We start from the raw sequence: 23,184 nt of genomic DNA, 5'->3' as shown, positions 1-23,184 counted from the left end.
TTAGGCTTTCTTTTTTTTATATAGGCAAACACACACTGCATACACAAAAGCATGAAAAAAATTAAACTGGATATTCTAGGCTACAAATGATCAAAATTACCAGTTAATAAATAGTACTAAAAAAAAAAACACAATAGCTTCCTTATAATGTGGCAGTCTGTTTAAAACTATATAGTGATTTTATCCCTCAATCTTTAAGGCTCCATGCACAGTGGCGAAAAAAAAAAGTTGCTTCTACAGGAGTTTTGTGTTCTGCCTGTAGAAGCAGCTCAATGTTATTGTATGTGACATGTACATTAGGACGTTAAGAGGCATATTTTGAGATCAACGTTTAGAGGCAGGGAAAAAAAAAAAAAAAAAACCCTTCTCATTTGTGTTTCTGATTGGAGCTCACTGGCAGAAAAAAAACCGCAAAACTCTTCAAAACTTTGTACAAGAAATGCTCTACATGAGCGTTTTTTACTCTAAAGAGAACCACGTTTTTTTAAGCCAAGTGTGCATGGATCCTAAGAGTAGTCTGGTGGTTTAGGCTTAAAAAAACTCCAGTTCCCTTGGCAGAAAAAAGAACACGCTTATATAGAGAATTTTTTTACAAAATTTAGACGAGTTTAGGAGAGTTTTTTTCTCAGAGAAAGCTCCAATCGGGCATGCAAACCATAAGGGTTTTTTCTCCTGCCTCTAAACATTAGCGTAAAAATATGCCTGTAATCGTCCTAATGTGCATGGACACATAGGAGAACATTGAGTTGCTTCTACATGCAGAACACAAAACTCCTACAGAATCATCGATTTTTAAGCCAGTGTGCATGGAGCCTAAAAGCAAGTAATCACTGAGAAGGTGACACTTGGCCACCAGCCCTTACCCTAACACAGAAGATGTATTATCTAGGGGTGTGTGCTGCTGTCTGATAGCACAATTGTCACTATGACCATGGACTGATCATGTTTATATCAGAATGTTCAGACAGTCCACATCTGCTAGTTAGAGGCTAGCGATTGTGCTGGGTGTACAAGAAAAGGAAAAACAAGAAATGCTGGTTGCTGGTTGGTGCGCTTGTCAGCCATCTACTATTCTCCAAAGAATGTCAGCTAAAGCTATGATAAAGTAAATATTACGTAAAACAGTCACCGGGATACAAGTTTAAATTGGATTTGTAATCTTGCCAAAAGCTTAAGTGTGTTTCAACACTGCATTGTGACATTTGGAACTCCACGTTGGGGGTGTAATTATATATAACCTTGAGACCTGCAGAATAAGAAAAGACATACACAAGCTTGCTTATCGTACTAGGTCAAAGTGCAAACATACAATGCACAAAGAAAACCAGGAGGAAAAAAAAAAAAAAAAAAGTTTACACCGAAACAGAAAATAGCAGGTTAGAGATTCAACAAAATCTGCTTAAGGCTCGGTTCACATTGCTGCGACATGGAACCAGACCCCACCCAAGTCTGATGATATGTCAAATTCAATGTTTCCCTATGATAGCCGTCTTAACTGACGCTACAAGTCGCTCTGACTTTAGAAAAGGTCCCTGAACTACTTTGGTCCGACATGGATTTGATTTCAGCCTTTGTAATAAATACAGTGAGGGGAAAAAGTATTTGATCCCCTGCTGATTTTGTATGTTTGCCCACTGACAAAAAAATACCAGTCTATAATTTTAGGTTATATAATTTTAGGTTATTTTAGGTTTATGTGAACAGTGAGAGACAGAATAACAAACAAAAATATTCAGAAAAATGCATTTCAAAAAAGTTATACACCGATTTGCATTTTAATAAGTGAAATGGGTATTTGAGCCCCTAAAAAATCAGCAAGATTTCTGGCTCACAGGTGTTTTTTGTATACAGGTAACCAGCTGAGATTAGGAGCATTCTCTTAACCTCCCTGGCGGTATAATTATTTCGGATTTTAGGTGCTGAAAGCGGTACAATTATTTTGCATGGAAATTTGGCGTTTTATATTGTAGGTCTGTAAATCTTAACAATAACACACTTAAATCTGTCCAAACCAGAGTCTAGTAGATATCCCGGGTATGATAAAGTTTGAAACACAAAAACATAAATTATAATATAATAAATAAAAATAAATAATTAAAAAAAATTTAAAAAAATAGTAATAAAATAAAATTTCCCCACAATTCACTATCGCTCAATTCTGCAAGTGTTCTAATTTACTATCGCTGTTTTCTAGCTGGTCTAAAGCCACTTTTGACGTAAAGGGACACTTTTTGGTTGCTATGGACAATCTCCAGTTTCCAGGCAGAAAGAACAGTGTATATCATGTAAAACTGCATGCAGGGCATGGGCCAAAGCACTGGGGACAAAAGAGATGTGAAATCATTTCATACAGTACTGTAATCTGTAAGATTACAGTACTGTTTTATGATTTTGACTTTTTTTGAATTTGCCGCCAGGCTCCGCCCCCGTGCGTCGCGCCGCTCGCAGGGAACGGAGCCTGGCACGGAGAGGCTTCGGAGGAGGACGGAGCCCTCGGACACTGCGGGGGACATCGCAGGATCCCGGGGACAAGGTAAGTAACGCTGCCCCAGGATCCTGCAATGCGATCCCGAGTGTGGCTCGGGGTTACCGCTAATGGTACTGAATTTTAACCCCGAGCCACACTCGGGAAAACCGCCAGGGAGGCTACAGGGAGTGCTCCTAATTTCAGCTTTTTACCTGTATAAAAAAAAAAAAAAAGACACCTGTCCACAGAAGCAATCAGATTCCAATCTCTCCACCATGGCCAAGACCAAAGAGCTGTCCAAGGATATCAGGGACAAGATTGCAAACCTACACAAGTTTGGAATGGGCTACAACAGTGGTCATCAACCCTGTCCTTAGGGCCCACTAAAGGCCCCTTTCATACTGGGGCGGTGGGGGCGTCGGCGGTAAAACGGCGCTATTTTTAGCGCCGCTTTACCGTCGTTTTTGCAGCGGTATTCGGCCACTAGCGGTGCGGTTTTAACCCCCCGCTGGCGGCCGAAAAAGTGTTAAAACCGCGTGCATAACGCTGCTACAACCGCGGTATAGCAGCGGTATAGCCGCGCTGCCCCATTGATTTCAATGGGCAGGAGCGGTTTAGGAGCGGTGAATACACCGCTCCTTCACTGCTCCAAAGATGCTGTTTACAGGAGTTTTTTTTCTCTCCTGCCGGCGCACCGCTCCAGTGTGAAAGCCCGAGGGCTTTCACACTGAAGAAACAGCAGCGGCAGTTTTAGGTCGGTTTGCAGGCGCTATTTTTAGCGCAATAACGCCTGCAAACCGCCCCAGTGTGAAAGGGGCCTTACAGGCCAGATTTGCAAGATAACTTAAATACATCACAGGTGATATCATTTGCTGCTCAGTGATTGCAGTATTGTAGTCTGCATCTCCCCAAGGTAATACATAAAATCTGGCCTGTTAGTGGGCCCTAAAGGACAGGGTTGATGACCACTGGGCTACAAGACCATCACCAAGCAGCTTGGTGAGAGGGTGACAACTAAGGATGAGCTCCGGCGTGTTCGTACAGCCCACGTGCAGAGCCCGCCAGGAAGTCGGCACTGCACTGCGCTAATGACAGGCAGTGAAACATTTCCCGATCTCTGCAGCAGCGCATCAGGACAATGTCTCACTGCCTGTGATTAGCGCAGCGCAGTGCCGACTTCCTGGCGAGCTCTGCACGTGGGCTGTACGAACACACCTGAGCTCATCCTTAGTGACAACAGTTTGTGGGATTATTTGCAAATGGAAGAAACACAAAATAACTGTCAATCTCCCTCGGTCTGGGGCTCCATGCAAGATCTCATGGAATGGAGTTTCAATGATCATGGAAACGGTGAGAAATCACCACAGGACTACACGGGAGAATCTTGTCAATTATCTCAAAGCAGCTGGGACCATAGTCACCAAGAAAACAATTGGTAACACACTATGCCATGAAGGACTGAAATCCTGCAGCGCCCGCAAATGTCCCCCTGCTCAAGAAAGTACATTTACAGACCGGTCTGATGATTGCTAATGAACATCTGAATGATTCAGAGGAGAACTGTGTGAAAGCGTTGAGCTCAGAAGAGACCAAAATCAAGCTCTTTGGCATCAACCCAACTCGCCGTGTTTGGAGTAGGAATGCTGCCTATGAAGATGATGTTACGCCGCGAGAATCGTGATCTATCTTCTAAGCAAAAAAAATTGTGACTCTCATTTTAGCAGGAATCGTGCAGCTCTAGTATATAGTACTAACAACAGTGTAAAATTACTATATAAGTTTTATTCAGAAGTGCATATAAAAGCGACTGATTTATTAATTAATTTATCTACAATATGCACAAAGTAACTTTAAATTCTACAATGTCCTGATGTGTCAATGATGTACAATGTGTCACGATACAGGTACCAAGACCAAACACACCAGGATCACCCAACGTGTTTCAGAAATATATTTATTCCTTCTTCAGGGGTGTATATAAGTAGAACAAGGTCACTTATATTATGTAGAAATGCATTGTTTAACCGCAGCAGACAAGATTAAAAGCAAATAGTGGTGAACATTGTTAAAGCCAGGGAGAAATGGCAAGACTGCAGTCCCATCTAAAGAGGTCAGACGAGGACCACCTGAAAACCCACGCCAGCGCTCTCACTGGAGTGATGCCCAAGATGGTCAATAAAGGAATGATCTGTTGAAGTCTTTGCGATCTAGACTGCAACATATACTTGACCTCAAAAGCCCCGTTAGGGTTTTTTCTCTGTTCTACTATATAGGATATGCCTACAGATCTATATTTACTGAACACAGAGCTCAATCCCCTTTACAGAGGTATGCATCTCTTTCCCTTAAAGCATCTTAGAATGAGCAGAGTTTAGTTCTCTGAAGGCTCGGGGGGAAAGCCATCTGGCAATGGCGCTTTCCTTGCATTTATTTTGTATAATCATTGTCCATCATCACTATAAAAAGCTCATACTGACCAACCTGTTGAGAATAGGGGCTCATTCATACAGGGATACCAACACCAATGCGAATGGTCATCTTTGCTGCCACTGGATGCACAGGTGCTCCATGTATCCACGTACAGGCATTCCCATTCATGCCCAACGTGTATTGTGCAGCAGAAAGGTAACCAAATCAGTATACAAATAATTATCCCAGCATTGTATGTTATACACATAGAGAAGGGGGATTAACAAAAAGAAATAAGCAATGTGTTTTACGTGTACACCAAATCACGTTAGAAGTTTGTATGTTCTCTCTGTGCCTGGCTGGGTTTCCTCTGGGTACTCCTGTTTCCTCCTACACTCCAAAAACATGCTGGTACGTCAATTGGCTGCCGTCTAAATTGGACCTAGTATGTGTAAGTATGAATAAGAGTTAAGGGGCCTTAAGGTCAGGGGCTGATGTGAATGTACAATACATATGTAAAGCTCTGTGTAAAATTTACAGTGTAATACCTGTAATAAATAAAATAAAATGTGCTCCATTGTCCAGTAGCATGCACAAGGCTTTCTTTCAGCAGGAACGTGGGGGTGTGCAGTACCGGCACCCCAGCACTGAAGGTATGTGGTGGCAAGGGGTATTGGGGTGCGCTAAAGGGTCAGCTGCTGGGGGATATACTGTATATGGTTGCTTGGGGGGGTCTATTCTTGCGGTGGTGGTGTCTTATGTTGCTGGTGGTCAGTTGCTGCTGGGCAGGATCTACTGTTGAGGAGAGGGGTCTATTGTTGCTGGATGGTCTATTAATGCTGGACGATCTATTGTTGCTGGTGGTGTCTATTGTTCCTGGGGTGAGTCTGTTGTTGTGAGTGGTCTATTGTTGCTGGGGGATCTATTACTGTTGGGGCTATTATTGTGGGGGGATCCATTTTTGCTTTGGGGGGCTATTGTTGGTGGCTGTGTGGGATCCATTTTACTGCTTTGCTTATTATAATTACCAAATTCCATACAGATTACTTAGCACCACAAAATGATACTTGGTTCTGTTTTCTCTAAAAGAGGTGGTACTGGGAGGTGGGTAGGGGGTGGAAACAAAAAACAGTGCTTGGAGGTGGGTAGAGGGTGGTGACAAGGGGAGAGGGGAGTTCCTGCACCTATTCCCTGAGAAAAAAAAAGCCCTGAGCGTGCACCAAAATAATTAAGAACTTGTGCCAAGTTAAAAATTGTTCTAAATATAGACCATTACCATATCAGCGTAAATGCTGTGGTGAGGAGGGGTGGACAGCAAGGAGCAGCACTGCAGGAGGGAGAGGACCAGCTCCTTGGTCGCTTGGTTAGCCAGGCTGTAAAGATGTCACTACTGTGCCTGGGAGTCACACCGTCACAGCACGGCCCTGTGCCATAAGTGTATGCTGAGCTGTGCATGTGCAGCTCAGTATACACATAACTTACAGACAGGGAAAAGGATTTTGTGACAGAGCAGACCAATAGGATCTCCTCTTTCTTTCAAATCCTACCTGTTAGTATTTTGATTTTTTTTTCAGGTTTAATTTTGCTTTAAAGGCAGCATTCAGTATTGTGGTGGCCTTTAATATTTGACAAGCAAGGATTTACCTTCGCTAAGTAGTAAGCTGACACTTTAAATATCAACGGATTGAAGTTGTGGAATCCAAAACATTGCTTTGTCATCTTTCTCCTCTCCAGATATCCAAACCAGCAGGAACTGAGGAAAGTTCCCCACGACTACCAACACAAAAAGGTACAAAATCTATAAACCAGCCACCTCATTGTAGGCCACCAATGAATGAGGAATGAGGACATAAGGCACACCTTAAGAGAACAGTATAAAAGGCGGACTAATACAGTTCCCTGTGGAAGTTCCATTATTTGAAAGGCTGTAGCCCGACTAGTAAAACATATTGGTTCCCCTTCACAACAAACACTTTTTAATAGCTACAACACAATAGCAGGTTTCACAAGCAGGAGGTAAAAAGGAATTGCTTTCACTCTGCTGGAAATCCATAGGGAAAATGACATTGCTGATCTCCTTCTGAAAATACTAGTTGCCAGGCTGTTTCAAATCCTTTCTGAACCACTCACCTGGAACAAAAATGCCAAATAAAAAGCCATTATTGTGCTGCATACTTGCTCTAAAGCCTGGTACACACATTCAGTTTTCTTTCGTTCATCCCAGGGGGCTGAATGAAAAAAAACCTGAGTGACTGCTGCACTAACTATAATAGTTTATCAATGTCTCCCCTCCGCCAGAACACACTAATCAGCTGATTGGATCGAATGCTGGTTCTCCAGCAAGCCGGTGCACCTTCTGTCGGGACAGCTGTACACATGATCCAAATGTCGGCTGTTTCCTGCTGAAGCGGTCGATATTCAGACTGCGAACCCAACTCTTAAAACTCTGAAGCTGCCAAATCAATGTAACAACCAGGCAACTAGCATTTCAGTAGAGATCAGCAATGGCAGACCTTAAAGAAGTTTCTCCAATTTTTTTTAGCACTTTGTTCCATCTTCTTACATGCTGTCTAATGCCGCGTACACACGGTCGGACTTTTCGTCTACAAAAGTCCAACGGACGCCGACGGACTAAAGCTGGCTGGTAATCCGATCGTGTGTGGGCTTCTCCGGACTTTCAGCAGACTTTTTCAGCCTCAAATCCGACGGACTTTAGATTTGAAACATGCTTCAAATCTTTACGTCGTAACTACGACGGACCCCGAAATCCGCTCGTCTGTGTGCTAGTCCGACGGACAAAAACCCATGCTAGGGCAGCTATTGGCTACTGGCTATGAACTTCCTTATTTTAGTCCGGTGTACGTCATCACGTACGAATCCGTCGGACTTTTGTGTGGTCGTGTGTAGGCAAGTCCGTTCGTTAGAAAGTCTGCTGCAAGTCCGCCGAAAGTCCGCAGGAAGTCTGTCGGACAGGCTGTCGGACTTTTGTAGACGAAAAGTCCGACCGTGTGTACGCGGCATTAGGTTAGCTTGTGAGGTCAGATAGGGTACCCCTCCCACTGCCTTTACCTTCCAACAACGCAGATAGATAGATGAAATGTTCCAGGTAAGTGGCAATGCTTGAAAACATTGTGTGCCCTCAATGGAGAAGGATATTTCTTGGTCAAGTGGTACTAGTCACCTTTACTGGATGCAATTTCTCTGAGCGGGACATGGACAGCACTGGGTAAATTTCCCCTCCGTTCATATATGCTGAAGGCAGTGGACAACAGAGACAACATGGGTTTGATTTACTAAAACTGGAAAGTGCAAAGTCTGGTGCAGCTGTGCATGGTAGTCAATCAGTTCCTAACTTCAAAATGTTCAATTAAGTATGACAAAAAAAAACTAGAAGCCGATTGGCTTCAATGTAGAGCCACACCAGGTTTTGCACTCTCCAGTTTTAGTAAATCATTCCCACGTCTCTGGGAGTGCAAATTTCCCTTCAGGTACAGACTGCAGTAAAAGGACAGACAGGTATAGGCCAATCCCAAAAGAGATTAAAAATGGCAGCACAGTGGCTTCTTGGCTGTCATGCAGCACTAGGGTGCTTGGTGCAAATCCTGCTCAAGACACTACCTGCATGGAGTGTGCATGTTCTTCCAGTGCTTGTGTGGATTTTCCTTGAGTACTCTGGTTTCCTCTCAAACTCTAAAGACATACTAGTAGGAAACTATAGTGCCATTTGTACTACTAAAAATGATATGAAAAACACCAGAGCAAAATTTAATAATGCATTTGTTCACCAATGCCAGAAGTCTGCCAAGCAAAATAGGTGAGTTGGAAGCTCTGGTGCATGAGGAGAGCTATGATGTAATCGGTTTTGCTGAAACTTGGCTTCATTCCTCACATGACTGGGCTATTAATATTCCTGGCTATGCACTCTTTCGGAGAGACAGGGTAAAAAGGAAAGGTGGCGGGGTCTGTCTCTATGTGATCTAGAGTGGGTGACTGGGGACAAAGAGAAGGCAAATTTGTTAACTACTTTCTTCAGTTCTGTGTATACAAAAGAGCATGGGGGAGCTCATGTCCATAATGGGGATGGTATTGACATAGCCCCGAATGATCCACAATGGCTCAAAAGTGATATGGTCCAGAAATATTTGAACAGAATTAGGGTGGATAAAGCACCTGGACCTGATGGCATCCACCCATGGATCCTAAAACAATTGAGCTCTGTAATTTCAAAGCCATTGTATCTAATTTTTAGGGACTCATTAATGACGGGAATAGTACCACTGGATTGGAACAGGGCAAACGTGGTGCCTATATTTAAAAAGGGAACAATGTCTTTACCAAGTAACTATAGACCTGTTCGTTTAACTTCTATAATTGGGAAGATACTGGAGCTTTTAATAAAAGACCACATAGATGAGTTCTTGCTGGAAAAAAAAACATTTTAAGCAACAGACAGCATGGGTTCATGAAAGACAGAAGTTGTCAGACAAACCGGATTTCTTTTTATGAAGAGGTAAGTAAAACCTTGGACAGAGGGGTGGCTGTGGACGTGATATACTTGGATTTTGCAAAAGTGTTCGATACAGTTCCGCACACACGGCTCACGTGTAAGGTTAAGTCTACAGGCTTGGAAATATCAGTTTGTAAATGGATAGAAAACTGGCTAAAAAAGACAGAATTCAGAGAGTAGTGGTTAATGATTCTTACTCTGAATGGTCTAAGGTTATCAGTCGTGTACCCCAGGGTTCAGTGCTGGGACCCTTACTTTTTAACCCTTTCATGGCTAAGCCTATTTTTGAAATTTGGTGTTTACAAGTTAAAATCCATATTTTTTGCTAGAAAATTACTTAGAACCCCCAAACATTATATATATTTTTTTAGCAAAGAATCTAGAGAATAAAATGACGATTGTTGCAATATTTTTTATCACACGGTATTTGTGCAGCGGTGTTTTAAACGCAAATTTTTGGAAAAGTGACACTTTCATGAATTTTAAAAAATCCAAACAGTAAAGTTACCCCAATTTTTTTGTATAATGTGAAAGATGATGTTACGCCGAGTAAATAGATACCAAACATGTCACCCTTTATAATTGCACGCACTCGTGGAATGGCGACGAACTACGGTACCTTTGAATTTCCATAGGCGACGCTTTAAAAAAATTTTACGGTTACCAGGTTTGAGCTACAGAGGAGGTCTAGGGCTAGAATTATTGCTCTCGCTCTGACGATCGCGGCGATACCTCACATGTGTGGTTTGAACACCGTTTACATATGCGGGCGCGACTTCCGTATGCGTTTTCTTCGCTGCGCGAGCTCGCGGGGACAGGGGCACTTTAAAAAATTTTTTTTTTTTTTTATTTAATTTATTTATTTTTGTACTTTATAAATTGTGTTTAAATTTTTTTTTTTTTTTTTTACTTTTATTGCTGTCACAAGCAATGTAAACATCCCTTGTGACAGTAATATGTGGTGACAGGTACTCTTTATGGAGGGATGGGGGGTCTAAAAGACCCCCCATCCCTCCTTTACACTTCAAAGTATTCAGATCGCCAAAAACGGCGATTCTGAATACTGTGTACTTTTTTAAATTCGGCGCCATTGGCAGCCGAGTAAACGGGAAGTGACGTCATGACGTCGCTTCCGCATTTACAAGAAGAAGGCTGGAACGAAGCCGCTCGCAGCTTCGTTCCAGTCCGCCACCAGCCGCCGAAGGCAGCGGACCGGACACCGGGCCTCCCGATCGCACGGGAGGCCCGGTAACAGCGGCGGGAGGCGGCGGGAGGGGGGGGATGTCCCCTCCCGCTCCTCCGGTATAACAACCGAGCTGCTTTTAGCCGCATTGGTTGTTATATTCGGGTAGCCTATCGCCCGCTGAAAACAACGGTACCGGGATGATGCCTGCAGCTGCGGGCATCATCCCGGTATATCCCCGGAAAGCCGAGGACGCATATATGCGTTCGGTCAGCGGGAAGGGGTTAATATCCTTATAATTAATATTGGGTCTGGGATCAAAAGTAACATTTCTGTCTGCAATGGAATAACGTCCTTACAGGATGTCTCCAATTTACAAGCCGACCTCAATGCACTGTCTAATTGGGCGATTATGTGGCAGATGAGGTTTAATGTTGAGAAATGTAAAGTTATGCACTTGGGGGCTAAGACTATGCATGCATCATACATACTAGGGGGAGTACAACTGAGGGAATCAATGGTGGAGAAGGATCTGGGGGTTTTGGTAGATGATAAGCTCAATAATAGCATGCAATGCCAAGCTGCAGATTCCAAAGCAAGCAAAGTACTTTCTTGTATTAAAGAGGTATGGACTTCAGAGAGAGATATAAATTTTGCCCCTGTTCAAATCATTAGTAAGACCTCATCTGGAATATGCAGTTCAGCTTTGGGCACCAGTTCTCAAAAAAGAATATCGGGGAACTGGAGAAAGTGCAGAGAAGGGCAACCAAACTGATAAGAGACATGGAGGAGTTCAGCTATGAGGAAAGATTAGAAGAACTGAATTTATTCACTCTTGAAAAGAGGAGATTAAGGGGGGATATGATCAACATGTTCAAATATATAAGGGGTCCATATAGTGAACTTGGTGTTGAGTTATTCACTTTACCGTCATCACAGAGGACAAGGGGGCACTCTTTACGTCTAGAGGAAAAGAGATTTAATCTCCAAATAGCTGTGAAAATGTACAATAGACTCCCGCCAGAGGTGGTTCTGGCAAGCTCAGTAGATTGCTTTAAGAAAGGCCTGGATACTTTCCTAAATGTACATAATATAACTGGGTACTAACATTTATAGGTAAAGTTGATACAGGGAAAATCCGATTGCCTCTTGGGGGATCAGGAAAGATTTCTTTCCCCTGCTGTAGCAAATTGGAGCATGCTCTGCTGGGGTTTTTTGCCTTCCTCTGGATCAACTGTGGGTATAGAATTGGGTATATTGGATTGCACGATATTTTTTATTTTATTTAATTTTTTATGGTTGAACTGGATGGACTTGTGTCTTTTTTCAACCTGACTAACTATGTAACTATGGCCGTAGTATGTGAATGTATGTATGAGATAGGGACCTTAGATTTTAAGCACCTTGAGGGTAGGGACTGATGTGAATGAACAGTATATGTAAAGCACTATATAAATTCTTGTAATAATACTGTTCTTACTTTATTTGGCGCAGATACTGAGCCTGCAGAGAAGTAGATGGAATGTAAAAAAAAAAAAAAAAAAAAAAAAAAATGAACATTGTAAATCTTTATTTCTTGTACTCTTTGCCTCCTGTAATAGGAGGGCATAATTATTTGGGCACTCTGCATGGGGTTGCCTCTGCTTTCCCCCCCAGGTGTTAGCTGATTAAGATGGTCAGATTATTCAGGTAATCGAGGGATGTTGGGCCCTTCCTGCTCACCTGGGGCAAGTAGAAATGGGCCAATGAGAGTGGATGGAACTCTCTGGAAGCAGTGGGGCTCATTATATAAAGGGCTCACTGTCCGAGGAGTTTTGCTGACAGGCTGAAGGTCTGGAACAGAAGAGATCCCCCCCCTCCCCCCAACCATCATGTGCACTATATGTGGTATGTCACCTTACATATAAGGGGGACTGGTTATTATAAAGTTGAGGAAATATAATTTGCTTGAGTCATCAAGGCTAACCAATTTTGAGAATGATTTGATTTGAGTTAGAATTGCGGTATGGTTATGAAAAGTGATGAATTTATTTGTAAACCAATAAAGGTGCCGCGGCCAATTTATGCTTGTGTCAATTATTTGGTAAGTGTGCTTGGAGATGGGGGGGGGGGGGAGGTGCAGAGTGCAATCCCATGTCTGGGGAAAAGTAGACCATGTTTAATTACTGCAACTTAGTAACAGAGTGCAGCCTAATGATATGGAGTCAGTGAACACCTATTTTCCAATTGTTAATTGATAGCCTTCCTGTTTTGCTGGCCAGATTTCCACTCGGCTTCACTCTGCTCTATATGACCTTCGGGATTGGACAGCAACCTTCACAATGCTTACAGAAGTAAACAGTACGTATACTAAATGAACCATCTATTAGAAAGTCAATGGCATGCGCAGCAGGTGTTTATCAACAAATACGGTGCTCATCGAGGACTTTCCATACCTGAAGATCACACTGTTCTGAAGAGCTGTCCTTTACAAGCAGCAGGGACACAACCAATCAACATTTAACCAGAAAGGAGATGAGAGGAAGCCATAGAGCGGCAGCACGGGTTTACTAAGGACGTGCATATCTGTGTATAGTTATGAAGGGTAGCATAATAACTATAGTATAGTATAGTACCTGGGAAAACATCACCTATAAAAAATTACATAGAAGACCTTTATATTTCTGGCTACTAGACAATTGCAAGAGTTCAGAAACAACAAAGTTTGAAAACTATTTGTCGCTCAGCAATAGAGATTCAACAGTGTTTCGGCTTGACGGCAAAATCATAAGAGCCAATAGCTCTTGATGTTTTTCCTATGATGTTGCTTGGCTACCAGTCGCTAAGGCTGCATTCACACCTAAAGGTTTCAAAGTCGCGCGTTTTTACCCCGATTTTTACCGCAATTTTGTACAGGTCAAAAAGGTCACCAATGTAAAAAAGCAGGAAAAAGGCATACTATCTGACCCAAAGAAGCTCATGTTCTTTTTTGAGCTTAAGGAGTTTTTCAGAAGTTTTGCTTTAGATGACAAAACGCTCAGATGTGAACAGGTGTCATTGAAATGAATGGTATTTTAGTTATTGGGCGTTTTTCAGGCTTTTTTTGGGCATTTTACGAGCTGAAAACGCTCAGGTGTGAATGCAACTTTAAGGAGGACGATTTGTAGAAGAGTACAACCCAATGCTGTAGCAAATTTCCAGCAATTCTTTCTGTACTTTGCAATTGATTTGGAGCCAGTCTTGCTTTCAGGTATTTCCCTTTACAAAGTCTACTTTTTAACTTGTACCTATAGGTAAGCCTACAATAAGGCTTACCTGTAGGTACAATGAATATCTCCTAAACTTGCACTGTTTAGGATATATTCACACGGGATGCAACTGGAGACGTCACCGGCACATGCGCTCTGAAGGGACAGTATACCCCGCGCCGTACCTTTAGAACTCTAAGCCGGGGGTCCCACGTACATGTGCAGGAGTGACAACATCACAGATTTTCATTTTGTATATTAAAGAATAATTCTAGGCATCGGTATCAGTGGTGGATGGTGTTTCATCGGTTGGGGGGGTGGGAGACAGACCTAACACCCACCCTCACCTTGTGCTGACAGGCAGCAGCGGTTTCCCCCCTCAGTCTCTCTGTGTTCTGGGATGAGTCTCCTCGGCCATACGTCTCCTTCTCATAGGCCAATAGGAGCACTTCTCCTTTCGGCCAATCAGGAAACTGGTCTCATGACCCGCTTCCTGAGTTCCTGAGTGGCAGGGAGGAAAATCAGTGTGATAATAGCAAATGTTCATGTTCAGGCACTTCATCTCTTCCTCTTACTAACTGGATTCTAAGATCTTCAAGATACCAATAAAGGCGTCATGACCTGTATTTTAATAACCTTTATAGTTGCTCAATAGATAGTTAATTACCTAATATTCAAGGACTGCAAGACTTCTCCATTTACTTTCCACAAAAAAGCTGGGCATCCACTCACCTGCTGCCGCCACTTCCCTCACCTTGTTGTGTCACTGCTGCATCACCAGCCGTCCCATAAAAATTAATGGGACTGTCGGTGAGACAACAGCGGGTCAGAGGAGGAACCGGTGCAGGAAAGAGATGACAGTTGCTCTTTAAAATTATGATTTAAATCATGCCTTTTTACTAGTGATTTAAATCATGATTTAAATCGACTTGATTTAAATTAAATCCACCCTGCTGTCAACTAAAACATTTGTATGGAAACAAACTGAACTCAACTGTATTGTCATATCCCTCCTATTCAAAACCTAAGAAAATAACACGAGAGTATTCAACTGCAGTGCAAAATTTACTGCTACGCTAAAAACTTTGGGGTGTCTATGCTCAAAGCAGCATAGAAAGCCTTGATTCCAAATGACTCCCCATAGAAGTGTCAGATTGCCATTAAAAGTGCCCAGACTTTCCATTATTCACGGCCGATTACTCAGCATCAGGAGTGTGAATTTCAAAAGTGTCTTTTTTACGTCAGTTCTTCGAACCTAGGATCTTGCTTCATGTGTGATAGAATTGCTCAATTTACTGCTTCAGTAGAAATGAAATGTAGGCACGTCTACTCTGTTACTCACTTTTTATGAATGAACGTCACACAGTGATTACCACGTAGACCTTTCCCATAATTCACTGTTAAAAAAAAAAAAAAAAAAACCTCTTGCTGCTTTTGTTTCTAATATATATTCTTTGTATACATTGATAACACTAGTGAATACAGATACAATGTCCCATTGGTTAAACACAGTAAAAAATTAAGCCATTTATAGTTAAAGTGTATCTAAATCCAAAATTTAGTTTTATTAGTTTTGGGTGGGTGTGAGCCCGATGTTCGAGTCGAACAACGGGCGTTTGCCTGTTCGCCGAACAGCGAACAATATGCGGTGTTCGTTGCGAATTGGAAAGCTGCCAGAACACCGTTAAAGTCTATGGGACACTAACATGAAAAATCAAAAGTGCTCATTTTAAAGGCTTATATACAAGCTATTGTCATAAAGTGTTTGGGGACCTGGGTCCTGTCCCAGGGGACATGTATCAATGCAAATTTTTTCTTTTAAAAACTGACTTTTTTTGGGAGCAGTGATTTTTTTAATGCTTAAAGTGAAACAATAAAATGAAATATTCCTTTAAATATCGTGCCTGGGGGGTGTCTATAGAATGCCTGTAAAGTGGTGCATTTTTCCCGTGTTTAGAACAGTCCCTGCACAAAATGACATTTCTAAAGCAATAATTGTCATTTAAAACCGTTTGCGGTTGTAATGAATTGTCGGGTCCCGGCAATATAGATAAAACTCATTGAAAAAAAAAAAGCATGGGTTCCCCCCCCCAGTCCATTACCAGGCCCCTTGGGTTTGGTATGAATATTAAGGGGAACCCCGAACTTTAAATTAAAAAAAAAAAAAATTGCGTGGGGATCCCCCTAAAATCCATACCAGGCCCTTCAGATCTGATATGGACATTAAGGGGAACCCTGCACCAAATTTAAAAAAAAAAAAAAATGTTGTAGGGGTCCCCCCCAAAATCCATACCAGACCCTTATCCGAGCAGGCAACCTGGCAGGCCGTAGGAAAAGAGGGGGGGACGAGAGAGCGCCCCCCCCGAACCATACCAGGCCACATGCCCTCAACATGGGGAGGGTGCTTTGAGGTCTGACTCCAAAGCACCTTGCCCCATGTTGATGGGGACAAGGGCCTCATCCCCACAACCCTTGCCCAGTGTTTTTTTTTTTTTTTTCAATTTTGGCGCAGGGTTCCCCTTAAAATCCCTATCAGACCAGTCTGGTATGGATTTTGGGGGGGGACCCCTACGCCATTTTTTTTCTACATTTGGCGCAGGGTTCCCCTATTTCCATATCAGACCTGAAGGGCCTGGAATGGATTTTAGGGGGACCCCCACGCAATTTTTTTTTTAAATTTTGGTTCGGGGTTCCCCTTAATATTCATACCAGACACAAAGGGCCTGGTAATGGACTGATGGGGGAACCCATGCTCTTTTTTTCAATGAGTTTTATCTATATTGCCGAGACCCGACAATTCATTACAGCCACTATCAGTTTTACATTACAATTTTTCCTTTAGAAATGTCATTTTGCTGTGGTATTGTTCTGAACACTGGAAAAATGCGTCACTTTACAGGCATACTATAGACACCCCCCCAGGCATGATATTTCATTTTTATTGTTTCACTTTAAGCATTAAAAAAAAAAAAAAAAAAATCACTGCTCCCGAAAAAACTGCAATTTTTAAAAAACATTTTTGCATTAATACATGTCCCCTGAGGCAGGACCCAGGTCACCAAACACTTTTTATGACAATAGCTTGCATATAAGCCTTTAAAATTGGCACTTTTGATTTTTCATGTTCGTGTCCCACAGACTTTAACAGTGTTCGCGTGTTCTTCTAAATTTTTTGCCTGTCTGGTATGTTCTGGTGCGAACCGAACCGGGGGCGGGGGGGGGGAGGTGTCCGGCTCAACCTTAGTTTTGGGTAGTATAAGTTTGTATTTGTATTGCTGTCTTTGTCCCTGCTGGAGTGATTCATTTTCCAGAACCCAAAACTTTGGGTTGTCACTAAACAAAGAAATCAAGGGGAATTTCTTCAGTTGGGAACACTTATTGTGGTGGCACCTATGGACATGTTCGCACTATACTGCATTTTATTATGTGATGTGGCAAGCTGTGTTACGGTAGCCTATTCACTCTGATTGGGCCCCAGTGCAGCACAACCTATGCCTGCAGTTATTTTTTCACTTTGGCGCACCATAACCCACATTGTGGTTTAGTACAGTGCAATGTAGCAAAGGTGTATTGTTTACACATGCTAAGTTGCCATTCAGGATGTACAGAAATGCACATACACCTTGTGTTGCAGTGTGCTGAGATAAAGTGGGTGGTATGTACTGCACGTGTTAGCGCTGCACACGGAAGGCTACTCTAATGTTAGCCGTTTGAAGAGAGATCCGCACTGGATCTCTTTTCAGAAGGCATTTCACAGGAGTTGAAGAAGCATTGTGTCCCCCTAAAAGCCTGCACCACCACCCTATTCAGCTGAAGTAGGGTGGGCAGTATTAGGGGTTTAATTCTTGCCTTGGCCGTTGCTAGGGACAGATGAAACTGGTTACGCCCAGGGCTCCTCACTGTCCCCAATCACAGGTAGAGACTCCATGCTCAAATACATGTAGACAACTGTGGAGGCTCTAAGCCTGTCATTGATTTGTACAGTTTTCCTGTCCACAGCTACTCAGAAAAACATGACGGTACTAGCTGCAGTAATACTGATCTGACTGTGTTTAGCCATGAGAATGAGACCTTAAAAATTAGTAGTGCCCAGCCTGCAGCCAAGTTTCTAACTCAGGAACAGTGATGAGCAATATTAATTAAATGGCTTTCTACTAGCTCTAGGATTTGTTTTGTTTATGTCATCATTTATTGCTTTTTCTGTATTTCTTTCTTTGATCCTTTATAATGGATGTATATCAAATGTGGTACAAGTAATTTATATATAAGGAACAGTTTCTTATGTGGTGTCCTCAATCTCTGTCTGCCCCCAGTCTCAAAGATAAAAATTGTTGTAAAACACACACCATAATATACAATGCTGAGGAAGGGTAAACAGCACAGGAGAGAGAGATTGGAGGATGTGTATGGAGACACAGCACACCACTATCATACAACAAAACAAGACATTGTTGTCTGACACCTGTTTTATCTTGCACATAAAACACAAAGGGCCTGCTCATACTTGTGCAGAGATTGGCGGTTTTCTGTACTGGAAAAACATTGATCTCTGCAAGGATACTCTGAAAATTATTGTTACCTATAAGTTTTGTTGGTTCAGTGGGAAAAAGGCATGCAAAATGCCCCCCCCCAGATTTCACTTGTGCCCCTCAAGGCTGGCTACCCTATGGATAAGGTGTCTGGTCACTGAGCTCCTCTCCCCATCCCCACACTCAGAACATGGGGAGGGCAGCCTGGAGCAGGGAAGTAAATGAAGAGTCTGAAAAGAAGTGACAGCGACTAAGTTGTGCTCTGCCTCTCCTGTCATTCCAGCACTCCTCCATACAGCAGGTGACACCGGATCCAAAGATTGGACTGTACACCATATGATTACCACCCCTATGTCCTCCAAAGACTTATTTTCTGGCAGCAAAAAATGTTGATGGGAGAGGTAATCATACTGTGTACGGTCTGAGCTATGGATCCTTGTGTCATGTGCTGTATGGAGGAGTGCAGGTATGACATATGGGGGGATATTTGCTAGGAGGGGGGGGGGTCGCAAGGATGTGTGCTAAGAGGAGGTGGGAAGATCATGGTTAGGAGGCGGAATGGGGAGAAATTGACCACCTGTGCTGCATCCTGCTGACTACTTGACTACTGCACACCGACCTACTGTCTCCCTGACTACTGTACACTGCCCTACTGACCACCTTTCCTCCATCCTGCTGACTACTGTACACTGATCTACGATCTCCCTGTTCTCCATCCTTCTGACCCCCTGTACACTGCCCCACTGTCTCTTTGTCCTCCATCCTGTTTACCCCTGTACACTGACCCCTGTCCTCCGTCCTGCTGATCACTGTCCCCTGCCCTTTTGACCACTACTCTCTGCCATACTGACCCCTGGGCTCTGCCCTGCAGATCCTTCTCCTCAGCCCTGATAGCCCCTGCCCTCTACCCTGCTGACCCCCTTTACACTGCTCTACAAACTAATGGCATCTGATCACTGCCCTACAAGCTACTGACCCTATCCACTTCCCTGCTGACCTTGAATCTTCTACCCCCACTGACATTTTTAATTGCACCCCCACATCAGACAGGCTAGATCTGGCCCTGCTGCAGACACTGATCAGTGTATTCTGACAACCAAGGGGTCCCCACTGTCAGAATATATTGTCACACCAGGGAGGAAGGATTGCTCCATCCACTTATTTGTGTAAATAGAGGAATCTGTTTGTTTTTTCCCCTTGTGATCAGCTTCGCTGGCTAATCAATGAGAGACGATGCTAAGATGCAATAACAAAGTGTCTTTCCATAGAGAGCTGTGTGATTCCAATGTCACCAATCCATACTACATCCCGCCCTCTGGACAGAACTAGTTCCGAGAGTGATTACTTCTCTAGGAGAGATCAATCAGAGAAAGTCCACATTCCATGATGTGTGTGATGGGAATGACTGCTCACCCTCCATGTGCACAGTCCACCTGTCAGCTGACAATACATACACATAAGAGCCAATCATAATACATACAGAGAAGAGCCAATCGTAGGACTTACCAAGAAGCGGGTGGACCCCGTGCCCTGATCGATGGCCCCCACTAGTGGCCCGAGGGAGATTCTATTGGAAGCAGCCATTCTCCTTGTAGTGTGACCCGGGATGACTGATCCACTGCACGCTGCCGGGTGCGCCGGGCTTCCACACAACCATGCCACACAGCTTGTGACATCACTGGGCGCTGACACGGCTCTACCAATCAGAGACCGGGGGTGTGTGAGCGCAGACGTCACCCGGCTTCCCACTGGCTCTTCATCCATGCTGGCCGCTTGCCCGTGTGTGTATGGGTGTGACGTCACTCAGCAGACAGCCAGCCGGGGATCAGGACACAGAGGGCATGGAGCTGTGTGTGGGAGTTGTCTGGGGGTGCAGGCACTGACGTTCTGCATTGTTCTGCTGGGGTTCTCAATGTCAATTTACAGAGAGCTCTCCTAGGCTGCATCCACACAGGCTTATTCAAAGAATCCCTCTGCCAGGACTTGGCACAAAAATGCAGCCTAAAAAATGTAGTGAAAGCATGTCAAATTGTACAATGTTGTGCACATGTCTGAAATGCACAAAAAAACACGTTGCGCTTCAGTGATGTTCATTGTTAATAGCATTCCAAACATTGCATGCAGATGAATGCTTTTTTTTTGTCTCCTCTCCCATGCTTGCCTGCAGGACTTCTCCAGGGCCTCTCCCATCCTCTGGAACTCCCTACCCCAGTATGTTCGGTCAGCTGCTACCCTCCGCCTTTAGGAGATCCTTGAAAACTCACTTATTCAGGGAAGCCTACCCCACCTACACCTAATAGCCACCCCCATCTGATCATCCCCCACAGGTATTAAAGTGATTGTAAGGGTTTTTTTTTTAAATAACAAACATATCATACTTACCTCCACTGTGCAGCTCGTTTTGCACAGAGTGGCCCCGAACCTCGTCTTCTGGGGTCCCCCGGTGGCTCTCGCAGCTCCTCCCCACACCAGATAAATTCCTAGGAGAAATGCTTCCCCGAGGGGGTTACCTTGCGGGCGCGCTCCCGAGTCCATCATTCGGCGTCCACAGCGTCTTAATGTATGACTCGGCCCTGCCCCCCGACGCCCGCGTCATTGGATTTGATTGACAGCAGTGGGAGCCAATGGCTGCGCTGCTATCAAACTATCCAATCAAGAGCCAGTACCCCAGGCAAAGAGACAGCGCATCCCCGGTCAAGTTCCAGGGCTCAGGTAAGTAAAACCAGGGGCTGGGGGACCGGTCATTGCCAGGTGTTTTTTTCACCTTAATGCATAGGATACATTAAGGTGATAAAACATGAGGGTTTACAACCCCTTTAACTTTTGTATCACCTCCCCCTCTCTTTAGATCGGTGGTTCTCAACTCCTGTCCTCAGGACCCACTAACAGGCCAGAATTTAAGTATTACCTTAGGCGGGAGATGCAGACTAGAATACTGCAATCACTGAGCAGCAAATGATATCACCTGTGATGTATTTCAGTTTTCTTGGAAACCTGGCCTGTTAGTGGGTCCTGAGCACAGAAGTTGAGAACCACTGCTTTAGATTGTAAGCTCCATGAGCAGGACCTTCCTATTCCCTCTTGTTTGACCTGTATTGTAATTGCACTGTCCCCTTTTTTATTGTAAAGCACTACGTAAACTGTTGGCGCTATATAAAGCCTGTATAATGTGACAAAATGCACAGTTAAAAATGCAAGCAGCTCAAAAAGGTGCAGGAGCTACTGTGCTGTGTTTGTCAAGCGTAAGGTAGCCCATTGAAATGAATGGGCTGCCCTATGTCATTAGAGCAAATGTACAACCCCTATTGTCACAAGTCATAGTGTATAGGATCTTATAGAGGAGGGCAGTACTATAGGAGGAGAGGAGTTCTCTGGGTGTAAAAACACACTTTGTGCATCTTACGGGCACTCGTATTAACATCTATGGGGCCAAAAACACCTTAATGTGCTAACAAAAATGTATTTTTTAAAGCATAGGGCAACCACATGTCTGATCGGCCGGCGGAAGTGCTAGCTGGTCAATCAGGACTCCAAGTGGGATGACAGATCCCTTTAAAGCCACGGCAGGCAGCGGGGGGGCACCCCCTTCAACTGCTTGTAAAAGCAATTCAGCAGCTAGGTAGCTGCTAGGATTGCTTTTATAAGAGGGGTGACCGTCAGCTGTAAAACACGGTACTGGGATGATGCCTGCAGCTGTAGGCATCATCCCCGTAAAACCACTTGAAGTCCAGCAACATACAGATACATCACTGGTCGTGGTAGACAAGTTAATATGGTGGCAGCTGGAGCACTGAAATTGGTGAAGGGGATTTCAAGTTAAAGCGGAGTTCCACCCAGAAATGGAATTTCTGCTCATCCTGTTCCTCCCCCCCTCCGGTGTCACATTTGGCACCTCTCAGGGGGCAGCAGATACCCGTCTAATACAGGTATTTGCTCTCACTTCCAGGGAAAAATCGCCACAGAATCTGCGGCGATCTATGGCATTTCCGGCCTCTCCTCTGTCCCCCGCTGTCTTCTGGGAGACACACAGGTCCCAGAAGGCAGCAGGGACCAGTCAGAACGCGCAGCGCAACTCGTGCATGCGCAGTAGGGAAACAGGCTGTGAAGCTGCAAAGGCTTCACTTCCTGATTCCTTTACTTAAGATGCTGGCGCCTCCACCTGGAGTCGAGGAATGGGTCGGCTTCAGGTGAGGACATTGCGGGCGGCCTGGACAGGTAAGTGTCCTTATTTTAAAAGTCAGCAGCTACAGTATTTGTAGCTGCTGACTTTTATTTATTTATTTTTTTTGCAGGCAGAACTACGCTTTAAAGAGGAGCTTCAGGCACCTTCAGAAAAAAATTAAAAGTCAGCAGCTACAAATACTGCAGCTGCTGACTTTTAATATAAGGATACTTGCTTGTCCAGGGATCCCATAATGTCCTCATCCGAGCCGATTCTTCAATTGGCTTCGGGTGCAGGAGCTGGCATCTCTAGTAAGGGAAGCAGGAAGTGAAGCCTTGCAGCCTCACAACCTATTCCTACTGCTTATGCACAAGTCGTGCTGCACCTTGTGAATGGTCCGTAGTCTTCTGGGACCTGTGGTGTGTCCCAGAAAATTGCAGGGGAAGGAGGAGGGCCCAAATTCCAACTCAGTTCGCCACTGCTACCCCCCCTTCCCCCATAACAGTTCAAAATGTGCCAGTGAAGGGGGAAGGGTGCAAACAAGCAGCTTCCCCTTTTTGGTAGGAGATAGGCTTTAAGCAACTCAAGTTTGCACTTTATGATTTTGTTTCATCTTTACAGTTGAATCTTGGATATTTAAATGTAACAGCGCAACACATTATTTTTATGTATTTTGCGTAGATATCACAGTATTCAGATG

At 43.9% G+C, this 23,184-nt stretch overlaps 1 protein-coding gene across 3 annotated transcripts in view; it reads right to left on the bottom strand.

Moving 5' to 3' along the window:
- The window catches only part of GK (glycerol kinase), a 119,223-nt gene extending 99,193 nt beyond the window's left edge, over positions 1-20,030 (bottom strand). For 2 of the 3 annotated variants that reach the window (XM_073614832.1, XM_073614831.1), the window contains exon 1: positions 19,829-20,029. In XM_073614832.1, coding sequence (XP_073470933.1) covers positions 19,829-19,906 — 78 coding nt within the window. In that variant the 5' untranslated portion in view covers positions 19,907-20,029. Of the gene's footprint in view, positions 1-19,828 lie in introns of all 3 variants that reach the window. The other variant, XM_073614830.1, reaches the window with a different exon arrangement.
- Positions 20,031-23,184: the final 3,154 nt, after the last annotated feature.

This window comes from Aquarana catesbeiana, linkage group LG02 (assembly GCF_042186555.1).
Source record: "Aquarana catesbeiana isolate 2022-GZ linkage group LG02, ASM4218655v1, whole genome shotgun sequence".
In the NCBI taxonomy this organism is placed as follows: Eukaryota; Metazoa; Chordata; class Amphibia; order Anura; family Ranidae; genus Aquarana; species Aquarana catesbeiana.
Note: the sequence above shows the minus strand (reverse complement) of the source record. Positions and strands in the feature narration are given on the sequence as shown.